Here is a 13,580-nt window from a genome sequence, read left to right as displayed (position 1 = left end):
AGTCATATAAATAGATGACTTTACGAGATAAAACCAATATTTAAATTCAAAAGATACCTAATTTTTATCTACAACAACAAGTAGATAAAATTTATTCAAATATATATTAAGCTAATAATTTATCTCATTCATTATCTGATAACCCAACTCTTAATAACAAAAATAAAATCTTAAATAATAAAATTAAATAAAAATTAAGTATGTAACTAGAGATTTTTTATTTTTTAAAATACTAAGTATTTTAATCCACATAAAAGAAGAAAAGAATAGAAAGACTCTTTTTGTTGGTAGCCCAAAAAGAGAGCAAGTGAAAAATGTGGGACAAGACGTTGGAAAATATCACTCTTATTTTCACCTCTTGAAATTCTTCTATCACCTAGTAAAATAAAATATGGTCTTTAATATACTAAAAATTATTAGTCGGTCGATTAAAAGTTTAGTGGTCTCCTCCTTTCATATGAGGCTGGGCCCTATTGTCAGAGGGAGGGCAAACAGACAAGTCATTTCATGAATGTAATAATCTCCCTTAATTTATTTATGATGCAAGGTTGTTTTTAGTATCTGAAAACTTTTTTTTTTTTTACTCAAATTGAAATTGAAAAGCATCATAATTGAGAGCGTTCATGTCACATTCTCCGTAGTTCACGTCATCTATTTTAGTCAAATTTTATTCACAAAATTGGCTCTACATCCACTCTTTATTAAATAGAAAAAAAAGACTTTTGATTGCAAAAGTTTTCCAAACTTTACAAAACTGAATATGTATGCTCTATTTATTATACTTCTGTTTATGTTCACTTTCTTCTAACAAATAAAGTTTTAATCCTTTACTCCAAAAAAGCAAAAAGAAGAATGCTATTAAGAAACACAATGCTATTAAAAAAGGTTACAAGTCCAGTTTTTGTTTTTAACACAATTCAAATATTTTATCTTTTGCAAAATGCTACAGTATCACGTGGAATATTTTGTAAAACTTTCTTCTCTTTTTTTATTCAAACAAATCCTCTCTCCTTTTTCTCTATTTGCCAAAGAAAAAAAAATTATGATAAATATTTTAATTGGATGTATACGAAAATGTAAAGTGATATGTATAGTGTATTAAAAATTTAATATTAGATAGCTAAAATATAAATATGTGATTTTTTTTTTTACTTCAAAGTGATCATGTGAATGCTTTGAATATCATATTATTCTTTCGATTTATGACTTAAAATTATAAATTGAATTCTTCTTCATTTCCTTTTTTTTTTTTTTTTGACATCCAAATTAGAATCAATTTCTAGAATTTTTTTTTTATTTTTTATATTTCTCTCGTGGAGTTTTCTATAACTAAATTTTAGACAATCCTCGTATCCTCCTATGCTGTTCTGTATATGCAAAATAAAGCAACAAAATCGCTTCTATCAAACTAATAAGACCATATAGAATGTCAAATTCAACAGTCACATAACTGGCACCCAAAAATTTAGTGAAGCACATATAAGAAGAAGCTGAATTAGTGTGGGCTCACACATTTGGCCCTATTCCTTCTTTGTCACTTTTGTCCTAGATCTATAATTAGTGAAACTCTGTTGTCCTTTTTTATACTCTGTTACCCACTGAATGAAACTGAATGAAAAAAAAGGTAACATTTAACTCACGAGATTCAATCTACCTCTAAAAGTTTCCTTATTAAAATAGAACAAACCCTCTCACTTCCTGTGAGGTCAGTTCTCACTTCTCACATTTTCCACTCTTTCTTTCATCATTTCCATATACTCTACTTTTTCTCACCCAACATATATCTCTCTTTGCATTTCCCTTGCCTTGTGTTTTTTGCCGGTGTATTTAACTTTTCCTCTGATTCTTTCCTCTGGTTCTAAGCAAATTCAGTTATCCTTACCAAACACAACTCAACACATCAAGTTCATTTTTCCTGCACAACAACAACAGTAACCGAAATGTTAGGTAGATCATATAAACCCAGTTGAGAAACTTAACTTAGGCTTTCCCAAAACATAGCAAACAAATCCAACAAAACCCAGTTGAATGAAGTTGTTGTCAGAAAGAGTGTAGATGATGAAACTCGAAACATAGTATGAGAGAGGACAATTACAATTACAATATGCATCAGAGGTTTGAGTGGTGTTATTTCTTGCCAAGGTCGGGGCTTTATCGTCACTTCGCAGACATGCGGCCATTTATGAAGGCTCCTGCCCGATCCTCTGTTTTCTTCATCTTCCTTTTCTTCCTCGCCGCCGGCGCGTTTGTCTTCACGCGCGTGCTCTACACCACTGTAAGTATTAATATATTATTATATTATAATACTCTACTACTATCCATGATTGTGTTTTTACTTTATTCGTGAAACAAGTTTTACACGACACGTCGTTGTCTTCCGCGATTGAAACGGCACTTGAGGTGGTGAGGTTCCACCACCTTATGGAGCCGAAACGCAATGGAAACGACGAGTTTCAGAAGTTCATAAAACGACACGTTGTAGTGTCTGTAAATGCCTACACTACACGTGGTGGGTGTTATTGTAGGGCAAGATAGATTTTTTGGGCCTAAACACGCGGCTTGAGTGTCGGTTAAGTCTGGCTGTTAAATTACTCAACCTCACTCGGTCTTAGACTTCCACAAAGGAGGTAGTCGTTAATGGGGGACACTTGTCACCACGTGGGGACCACTATTAGTGACACAAGTAAGTCTATTGCCCCAATAATTTTCGCAACTTTTTGGCCACCAGGCCCACCACCCACCTAAGTACTGAGTTATAAGTAGTCAAACAAATATAATAGGTACATGGAAATCGACCATTTCAACTTGCCATGAAGGCAAATTGTAATAATAGTTATGGTACTAAAGTCACTGACTGTGATTATGAACTCGTAGTGATGTCAACTCTTGTAGGTTGTACCACTAGTACAGTAGTATCATTTTGTTTTCAAGAAGTAGAGAGGATCAAGTTTTTTTCATAATTTCGTGCGGAATACTTTTAGTGTTGTGAAATAAAAAATTGGAGCAATAGAAATATGTGAGAGAGGTATTACCGTATTATTTATCATAAAATGGTAATAATATATCAAAATAGTAGTAATGGATATATGTGAAAGTTGTATTATTCTAATCATAACTTATATTGATAAAAGTTGTAAAAAAAATTGTAATAATATAAATAGATAGAAGTGATACTAACTTATCATTTTAATAAATTGTGATAAAGGTTGTAGAAAAAATATATATCTCATTAATAAACTGTGATATAGCTGGTAGAAAAAAAAAATTATCTCTTTAACATTGATTTTTTTTTTTGGTTGATAATTTCCATAGTTACACAACGTATGGGGGAGGAAGACAACCCTGAAGAGCTGAACATCTCCATTAAAAATATTGAGTTGGCTTTTGGGTATTTTTATTTTTATTTTAAATTTGGTGAGTCTAATTGTGTAAATAAACTATAAAGTGCAAACAAAGTGAATGAAATCATAAAACGTGTCTAGAAGCTGTTGGTTTAGCGATCAAAGTCATCAAACAGCTTGTGCCTTTTTGATCAGTGACAATTGACAAATTGCGCGTTTGTCTTTGTCGGTAGTAAAATTATTCCTAGGTTGAATACTGTTTGAAGAAATATGGTAATTTACTATAGTTCTAGTAGTTGTGGACTGCTTTCTCTTTTTACTCTCATTTTAAATAATTGTCGTTAGTCAAAATTATTTTATTACTCTCACGACTTTATAACAAGGGCTTAGGGCATTCCTATATTCTATGATAATCTTGTTGGTTGTTCTTTTGTTTATGAAATGAGTTTTTTAGTTTACTTTTTTATTTTAAAAGAATCCTCTAATGACACATTTAAGGAATGAATGAGTAAATTATGTACTTATCATTGAAGAAAAGTAAAATCAGACGTAAATAATTCTTTTATATACTATTTTTTGTTGTACTTATTTTTTTTCTTATTTCGATTATATTTAGATTTTAGTATCTGTTTAGTTAGAGTTTATAAATTCAACTTTTGTATGATAACGAAACCAAAGGAAGTATATGCAAGTTTTGACAATTAGCTTCATTGTTAGAAAAAACAATTCTGAAATCAATGAATACGTTCAAAATATGTGGAGGTATTATCGAATTTTTCATTTCTCAAGTCAAATTCTGCTGCATTTGGATGGTGAAACTAAGGCCTAAGTTCAAGAAGTCCATAAGATAATGATTGATTATGTTCTATCTTATTATTTTATTGAGGCAATTGATTTTTTTTTATTACCTTAGGTTTTCTTGAGAAAATTGAAGAAGTATTTTTTACCATGCGTAAGAATTAAATTATTCTTGTGTTATTGACTATTAAGCATTGTGCTACGTGTTTCAGGGTATAGATGGCGATTCGGCACCAGAATCAAAACTAACTACTATAACATCCCACGTATACCCTCAAGGAATCCCAAAAATTCCTAAAAAGCCCTTAGAGCCAATTGCGATCCCACTAAACTGTACAGCTTACAACCTCACACGAACCTGCCCTTCAAACTACCCAACGACATTCAACCCAGAAGAAGATCCTGACCGTCCATCACCACCCACGTGTCCAGACTACTTCCGTTGGATCCACGAAGATCTACGGCCCTGGGCCCACACTGGGATCACGAGGGACATGTTGGAAAGGGCTAAAGCGACAGCGAATTTCAGGCTGGTGATAGTGAAGGGCAAGGCTTACGTGGAGAGATTTCGGAGGGCGTTTCAGACGAGAGACGTTTTTACGCTGTGGGGGATCCTACAGTTACTGCGGAGGTACCCTGGGAAAATTCCTGACTTGGAGCTGATGTTTGATTGCGTTGACTGGCCTGTCATCAAAACGAAGGACTATCAAGGGCCCAATTCCACGGGCCCACCTCCGCTGTTTCGGTACTGTGGGGATGATGACACACTGGATATTGTTTTCCCTGATTGGTCCTTTTGGGGATGGTAAGACCTTTTTTGACTCTCTTAAGAACATCCAAAGCCGTAAAGCTAAAATTTTAGCAATTTAGATCAACAAAAAGTTATTTTATTTATTTTACTTACTTATTTTACAAAACATGTTACAGCAGTAGATTTATTTTAGTTTTCAAAACAATAAAATAATATAAACATCATAATAAAATAATATATCTCACTATCCAAAAAATATTCAACCACAATTTAATTGGAAAGGTGAATAAATTTTTTTTTTTTTCATAGCTCTCAGCTACAATGCTCATGTATTGATACATGAGCACTTTAGCTAAATTTTTTTGCTTTACCTCCACTGTTGCAAGAGGATTTTTTGTGTTTGAGTGGAGCTAAAATGGCTATATAGTTTTTTAGCTCCACTGCTGCAATTGCTCTTACAATCTCCGCTTTGTGCTTGCTTCACTCACTTACAAATCAAAATCCAATGGCTCACTCTTTTCCATAGCTTTGGAGAAGGACAACAATTTCAAAACAAATTTTACGTGGTAATTTGTTATTGATTCTCGTCTAATTCTAGTAGTAATACTATTACTATTTGTCACTTAGTGTTTGTCGTAAAAATGCTGTGCCGGTAAATTTATTCATTTTAGTAACAATAAGTTCAGCACATTTAAACCACTACTTATTATATTTTTATAAATCGCTCTATCTCATACTTGCACTTTACCCCCTCAAACTATTAAGAGGTTATTATTTAACTTTAAAAAGTTTGTCTCTAAACTTGTTTGGAGGAATTTTGCTCTGATGCACTATTACGGGGGTTAAAAGGATCATATACATGTATTTTTCTCATGAATTTAAATAATACATATGAATAGTCTTATAAACATCTGCATAGAAAGTTGGAGGAGAACTAATTTAGAAGAAAACTTTGTCCTTATCCAAACTTACGGGATTAGTACTTCCTCTTTTTCACTTGAGTGATAGATTTCACTATAGACTCACATACTAAGATCCCGTATAAAAAAAAAAAAAAAAATGTACTCTCACAACAGTGAATAATTATTCTAAACTATGAAGCTTGTCATCACTTCCTTAATTATAAACATTGGAATACACCCTAGAGTCCATTTAAGCAGGGGTGGAGCTACCTATTGGGTTGGGGATGGTATGACTTTGAAAAAAATAAACAAATTAACTGCTTTACAAAAATTAATAAAGAAAACTAAAATTTTAGACTTTGACCCCTTAAAGTCTATGAGCTCATACTCGAAAGAAAAAAAAAAAACATTAAAAGGTATTTTAAATTCAAATATTTAAGAGGTTTGAACTTTTAAGGACACATTTCTTGATAGATGTCTAATGTTCGAATCCCCCTTCCTTTGTTTAAAATGTGTCAAGAACACATGTTTAATGTACTTTCTTTTTTTGGTATAAAAGTCAAGTATTTAAAATTCTCAATGTTGTATGACAATTTCTCATTGAGATTCATATAATCTTATATGAAAGATGATATCTTATTATAACTAAAATATTAAAAGTTCAAAAGAGAAATTGAATCAAGAACATTCAAGTGGTGATACTTTATATCTTTCTAACAAAGCACATTTTTTTTTCAATGACATTTTAAAAATAAAACCATAGGTACATATATGCATATACGTTGTGTGTGTGGGTGTTCATGCATGTGCGCAACTATTTGATGTTCTTTAATTATCCAAGGAAGGGATCTTTTCTTAATAAACAATTTATCTTTTCTATCACTTCCCTCCTAAGTCCTAACATGACATGCACTGGTTTAGGGCTGAGATCAATATAAAGCCTTGGAAACATTTGTTGAATGATCTAAAAGAAGGCAACAAGAGGATGGGATGGATGGCAAGGGAACCTTATGCTTACTGGAAGGGTAATCCATCGGTTGCTCTAATCAGGCAAGAACTCATGAAATGTAATGTCTCTGACAATCAAGACTGGAATGCTCGTGTATATGCTCAGGTAACGTTCTGAATTTCTTTCTTTCAAATTTCTTTTATTTGTATATCATTGAATAGATAGAACTTAGATACAATTTCTTATGTGTTGTACCTTAGATTCTTCAATTAATTTCAACCATATGGTTGCATTGATGAACAAAAACAATTATCCTAGCCACTCCTATAACTAGGCCATATGTCCCTTCTACTCCAATGTATCCAATGTATAATTAAAATGAAGTTCTTATTGGAAAGAAGAAATACATACTGAAGAATAGAAAGCAACTAAGCTGTCTCTTCTTTTGGCGTACCCCACAGTGAAGCCTTGGGAGTCCACTTGCAACTTTATGAGTTTATGGTGTAGGTGGGAGCCAAACTTTTAAGCCAAACCTAAAAGTATAAGCTTTAAAGAAGATGAGGGTCCTCTTTTTCTATTTACATAGAGAAAAGTAGATCTTTTCTCGCATGCCAGTAACGTGTTAATAGGGGTTTAATGGTGATTGATAGAGTAATGGATGCTTCATGAGCATATGAAGATGAGCAAATTTGTTATGTATAGCAACTGGTACAATAATGGATGTTCATTTACAGAATTGGATCCGAGAATCACAGGAAGGATACAAACAGTCAGACTTGGCTAGCCAATGCAATTATAGGTGAGACAAAAAATTTCAACCTCTTTCTGCTTTTTTTGCATGACATGCTTGTCTTTAGTTTTCAGTTTTTATGATTTTTTTTTTTTTTTACTAATTCCATGTTCACTTTATCATCTCTTTTTGTTGACTATGTGCATTATCAATTAGTAATATGGTTTCTTCCTTTCACTACAAACGCAGGTATAAGATTTATATTGAAGGCTCCGCCTGGTCTGTCAGTGAAAAATACATTCTTGCTTGTGATTCTGTTAGCTTACTTGTGAAGCCCCACTACTATGATTTCTTCACAAGAGGTTTGATGCCAGTGCACCACTACTGGCCTGTAAGGAATGATGACAAATGCAAATCTATTAAGTTCGCAGTTGACTGGGGCAACAGCCATAAGCAAAAGGTAATATCATACTTAGGCTTGTTGAGAAGATGTCATTGGTGTAATTGCATCCAACTTTGTCATTATTTATCAAAATTTTGAAGAGTAAATAGTGTAATGTTGGTTCTTAAATTGTTTAGATTAGGTGTCTGCTGTATGTACATTGGACCATTGGTGTCCACAAGTAGATGACCAAATAAGTATTGTCAGTGCCAAAAAATTTCATAGGGGGATGATTTCAGACAATGAGTTTTGAACTTAAACAGGCCTCATATAACTTATAAGAAGCCAATAAGCAACTACTTAAAAACTTATAGGCTCCCATGCTTGTTTTGTTGATATCTTTCTATTCATACCTCAAGTACACAAAATTCATGGGACATATGAAGGATACGTTACCAAAAATAAATTTCAAACACAGTTTTGAATTGACTTTGATTTCCATATTTGCCTTTCCCTTTTCTTGATTACTTATTTTTATTTGATTACTCAGGCACAAGGAATGGGGAAGGCAGCAAGCGAATTCATTCAAGAAGACTTGAAGATGGAATATGTATATGATTACATGTTTCATCTTTTAAATGAGTATGCTAAGCTCTTAACATTCAAGCCCATTAGACCCAGAAAAGCTGTTGAACTCTGTGCTGAGACAATGGCTTGTCCAGCACAAGGAGTGCAGAAGAAATTTTTTATGGAATCCATGGAAAATGGTCCCACGTACACTAGCCCATGCACTATGCCTCATCCATATGATCCTCCATCTCTTCATGCATTTCTGCAGAGAAAGGAAACTTCAATAAAACAAGTGGAACTGTGGGAGAAGAAATTTTGGGAAAATCAAAATAAGCAGATATAGAAGGTTTCTTTTTCTATTCTTATGTATACAGATTAATGTATATTTTATTTAGGAGTAAGTCATAGCTCAATTATTTACTCATAAATGTCCCATTTTGGATGGTGTTTACAGAAGTCCACAAAATAAATGTATCATTATTTGATTACTGAGGATAGTCATAATTTACCTCCTCTTATGATCTTGATAACAGTATTATTGTGTTATTTGGTTCAAAGTGTATTATGAATATAAGATTTCAAGGTTAGGAAGAAATTGAACTAGCAATGGTAAGCTGCAAATAGGTTATCATTTATAGCTTCAATTGGGTACGTGCTTGGTTATAGGCTTGTGTATTTATTGGGTATTTCCATTTATTAGTTTAAGCTTTTGATTTGCGTGCTTTGTTAAGGGAAAACACTCGTGCGTAAAATTCAATCAGTTCAATTAATTAACTAGATGCAGAATTCTGTTATTTAGTATTTCCACTTGCTAAACTCAGCTTGATTACATGTGCTACTTGAGCTCAATATCTCTTTATAATTACCACAGTATTTCCACATGCTAAAATCAGCTTGTCGTAGGAGATAACTATTCAAAAACCGTATGAACACTTTGTATATATGTTAAATATTACTCAAATTGATTATTTGATGAGAGTTACTTAAATCTTTTTGTTTTAAGCCGTTGAAAAGTAACAAAATACAATATAGTCTATCAATCTCCACCTATTGGTATTTTTTTTAATCATAATATCTCACCTCGCAGATTCACAGGTGTTTTTCTTGATCTCTTTATCCAGACTCCAGAGAAGTCTCATTAAACTGATTGTAAGAAATTTCTTTGTTCTTAAGGGCCTAGAGTCACAAATATGATGTTGGAATTGGACCATAATATATATGAGTTAGTAAAATTCAGGACTTAAGAGGTAGGCAGTTCGAAGCATCTAACCAAATTTTAGTTTTGTTTCCCTACATATCTCTGCATCTCAAAAATCATTCTCAAGCATCCTAGATAAATTTATGATGGTTTTGATGTCTCTAAAAATTCATTTTATGGATAATTCTTTTATGATTTGACACAGTTCATTGCCATTCTAGCTTGAGTAGGACGGCAAGAACGGTCAAATAACCCTTCAGCATTCATTTTTCCACTACTAAAAAAATCAACAATTGCTTTTGATTGCACTTGACTTGCAAGTAGTGTTGCTAGTGGAATTATTTTTAGAGACACTGAAGGGACAATTGAAGAAATAAGCTTTTGTTATAAGTGATAAGGTTGACATTTTACTTTGGATGCAGAAGGTTCGTGTGTTGGTGAGCAATTGCTTACTAAGTTGCTTCTGAGGGATAACAGCTCAACCACCCACCCAAACATTGAATCCGTAGCAATTGTTGAATGGATCTTTCTTGTGCGTGTTGTACAATAAACATATTATTGAAACTTGTTTCACATTTCTCAAATAGGTACTGGTTTCTATGCTGAAAAGTTCTGACCTGTGTGAGAACACCTCAAAGTCAATTTTTTTTATTTATTTTTTATTTTTTATAGACTTTCAAAGTAAATCTTCCTAATTCTAGGATTAAGAAGATTTAACCTAAGCATTTCATCCACTAATACTAAATTAGAGAAACAACACTCATTTTCCAAACAAACTGGTTTTTCGCTTTTCCTTACGTTTGTTTCACCAGAAAATGTTTTCTGGTGTTCGGTACTTCAGAAAACAAAGTTAAAAGAAATGGTTTCTGTTGTGAAAAACATTTTCCCCTTTAAAGAGCTAATGAAAATGTTTTCTTGAAACGTTAAGTACTCAACAAACTATCACAAATAAATTTCACACGATAAAAACTCTCCTAAAGTAAGCTCCACTATCTTTGCTCTCTCTCTGTCTCTCTCCACATGTGACCGTTGATTTGCCATTGCCTGACTGTTAATTAGAATATGTTATCGAATTCAAGGCACTTAAGTTACTCAAAATAGAAATCCTCTCCTGGTTTGTTTTATTTAATAAAAACTTTGTGAGTTTGTTCATACAATTATTTAGTTTAATGATTTTTCTCCCAAATCCTCCTAATTTTTCAGAAAAACTTATTCGTTGCCGTTGGATTTAGTCGAGCCCTTCTTGTTTTAAGAGATTATTTGCCAAGAGCTTTGTAACCCAATTCTTTGGCATCTCTGGGTACTTTTAATGTAACATTTAGAGTTCAAATCTACTAATTTTCTATTGTAACTATTAAATTATAAATAAATAAAATGATTAAACAAAATAAAATCAATTTAAACCAAAAAAGCTGAAGGAAATAAGCATCAACAATACGTCGATACCTATGGGCTATGGTCCTATACTAGCTACTCCTTCGCATAACTAAACTTTCATACCCAACCATAAAATGATCCCATTATGAGCAAAGAAAACCTAGTGTATATGGTATGAATTCAAGGTGTGCGGTAAATGAAAATTGAATTCTTCGCACAAATATTGTTTGTTTGTCAAAGATTATTGGGTCCCAAGAGCTTTGCTTAACTTGATTGAATTTTCATCAAGAGCGGACGTTATAGGTTGAAACTCTCTCTCAAAAAAAAAAAAAAAAAAACTTGATTGAATTTGAATGACACTAGAAAAAACTAGACGGAGAAAAATGCTATTAAGTATAAACATTAATGTGGAAGGGAGGAAAAAAAAAGTACTAGAAAACAAATTTTTTTTTTTTTTGGGTCTAAATTGAGAAGTTTTGCCCAGCTTGAGGGAGACTTCAAAGACTTTGGCAGTTGGCACTCTATTTTGCTTTGATGGAAATAGTTTTCTAAAAATCAATTTTAGAAAAATTAATTCATGTTCCTATGTTCCATTGCCATCTTGAAAATGAGTCATTAATTTTTGTTGTAATTGAGTAATTCTAAATACTTATATGAACAAAATCTTTCATTCGAGGAAATAAACCCTAAATGGGAAAAGAACGGAACTCAAGATGTTTCGAAGGGAAGGAACGGTCTATTTCAGAATTAAATCTCTTCTCCTTCACACCTTGCTAGAGTGGAGTTCTTCCTTTAATCTTTTTCCTTGTCCTAATTTTTTAAAAATGCTTGATCTTTATAATTTATGTGTTTGATGTACTGTTATCCATGTACATCCCGCTGTACCTGGACTTTTGATTAATACAATTCCATTATTTATCAAAAAAAAAAAAGTCAATCCATATACTCTTCATAGCTAAAAGACTAGAAGGCAGACCAAAAAAAAAAAAAAAAACCATCATTCCCCCAATGCATCTTCACATTCAACACCTACATCAAAAAACTGATTGGTGTCTTGGTCTGATAATAAATATCTATTATCAGGAGTAGACGCCATTGGATGAAACTCTCTCAAAATAAAAATACCCATAACTCTAATATATCATTAGACCCAATAATGCTTCATTTCACACACACAATAACGTTAAAGTTAACCAAATGATTCAACTCCAAATCACACATAATGAAGAATTTACTAAAAACAATAACTTAAAATTAACAAAAAAAAAAAAAGTTTAAACTTTAGAAAGTACCTTCAGAGGTCTGCCACGAAATGCCTCCAACAAAAAGCTTTCTACAAACCATAGAAACCCCAAAAACCAAAAAACCTAAATTATCATTTCCATCAATATCACCAAGAATGAGAAAATTTTCAACAGACATAAAATAAAAAAAAAACTGAAATTTCTCAAACTAACCCTAGAGAGGCAGAGTCACGGTGACCCACAATCGACGAGTGCTTTATCTCATTGCCTGAGCTATTTATATTATCTTCCGGTTCAAAACCGCGCTCTGAATCGAATTGCTCTCGCTGCTGATGGTGGTGGCGGTGGCGGTGGTCTAGGGTTTCAAAATCTTCGCGAAATTCTTCGCCATTGTAAGCGAATTGGTCTTCTTCGAAATGAGATTGTTCTGCGTAATCCTCCATTTGAGGCTCCCAATTTTGGGGTTTTGAGCTTCGTCTAGGACTTAGCTAGGTTTGGCTGAGCTTGTTGGTTTGGTTCTTTGGGGCTCCTTGTTTTGAACCCCAATGCCATCACCGTGAGTTCTTGTCCGATCAGTCCACCATTTCCAGCATGGTTACCCCAACACAGAAATCTTGAGTATTTTTGACATCTCACAGTTAGAAATTTCAAATGCTTCCAGACTGGTACTGGAATTTGGCTATGTAACTTAAATTGATCGATCTCCCTCACCCTGAGAACAAATTTGATGGCAATGTATCCAAGGTATTGCTAAATTCTGAACCCGTTGATTGGAATCTAATTGTTTCAAATGTCAGCAACCATGATTATCTCCAAATATTACGATTTTGAATTTTGCACTTGATTATTTTTCTAGACCAATATCCTCATATTTGTGCCAAAACATGAATAGAGATTGGCCTAGTGTTCTAATATTGTACAGCGGCCTTGTGGGGTATGTTTTTGGAAGAGTATAAGGAAGGGTTGTGATACTTTTCACCGTCTTAGTGTGGGGGAACTCCTTTAAAGGGGAAATTCCCTAAGTTGTATGACATTGCATGTAATAAAGAGCCATCAGTGGCAGAGTTAATTTCCTTCACTTGGGATAGCTATCATTAGAACATTAGCTTTACTCAGTTGGGTCAAGACTGGGAGTTAGATTCTATTGCTTCCTTTATGGATTTACTTTATTTTGGAGTGTGGAGAGGGGACGGGGTGGATAAGTTGTGCTAAAAACTGTCTTCTGGAGGAGTTTATGATATGCGATCTTACTATAGTCTTACAACCCCCTTCTCATATGTCTTTTCCTTGGAAGACGTTGTGGAAACCTAATGTGCCAACAAAGGTTAGTTTCTTCAT

At 33.2% G+C, this 13,580-nt stretch overlaps 1 protein-coding gene across 1 annotated transcript; it reads left to right on the top strand.

Moving 5' to 3' along the window:
* The first annotated feature begins 1,597 nt into the window (after window positions 1–1,597).
* On the top strand, window positions 1,598–9,030 carry LOC142619765 (uncharacterized). The gene is made up of 6 exons (XM_075793039.1): window positions 1,598–2,275; window positions 4,352–4,944; window positions 6,714–6,906; window positions 7,476–7,540; window positions 7,721–7,931; window positions 8,404–9,030. The coding sequence occupies exons 1-6, from the start codon at window positions 2,078–2,080 to the stop codon at window positions 8,764–8,766; spliced, it is 1,623 nt and encodes a 540-aa protein (XP_075649154.1). The 5' UTR covers window positions 1,598–2,077; the 3' UTR covers window positions 8,767–9,030.
* The last annotated feature ends 4,550 nt before the right edge of the window (window positions 9,031–13,580 follow it).

The sequence above is a fragment of the Castanea sativa genome, chromosome 12 (genome assembly GCF_040712315.1).
Source record: "Castanea sativa cultivar Marrone di Chiusa Pesio chromosome 12, ASM4071231v1".
NCBI classification, from domain to species: domain Eukaryota; kingdom Viridiplantae; phylum Streptophyta; class Magnoliopsida; order Fagales; family Fagaceae; genus Castanea; species Castanea sativa.
The sequence above is the reverse complement of the archived record's forward strand: the minus strand, read 5'-3'. Positions and strand labels throughout refer to the sequence as shown.

Bases quoted from the DNA above. Each gene is read 5' to 3' on its own strand.
- LOC142619765 (XM_075793039.1), top strand. From the start codon at position 2,078: ATGAGAGAGGACAATTACAATTACAATATGCATCAGAGGTTTGAGTGG. The intron at 6,907-7,475 runs GTAACGTTCTGA...GTTCATTTACAG, and splicing joins ATGCTCGTGTATATGCTCAG to AATTGGATCCGAGAATCACA. The intron at 7,932-8,403 runs GTAATATCATAC...TTGATTACTCAG, and splicing joins GCAACAGCCATAAGCAAAAG to GCACAAGGAATGGGGAAGGC.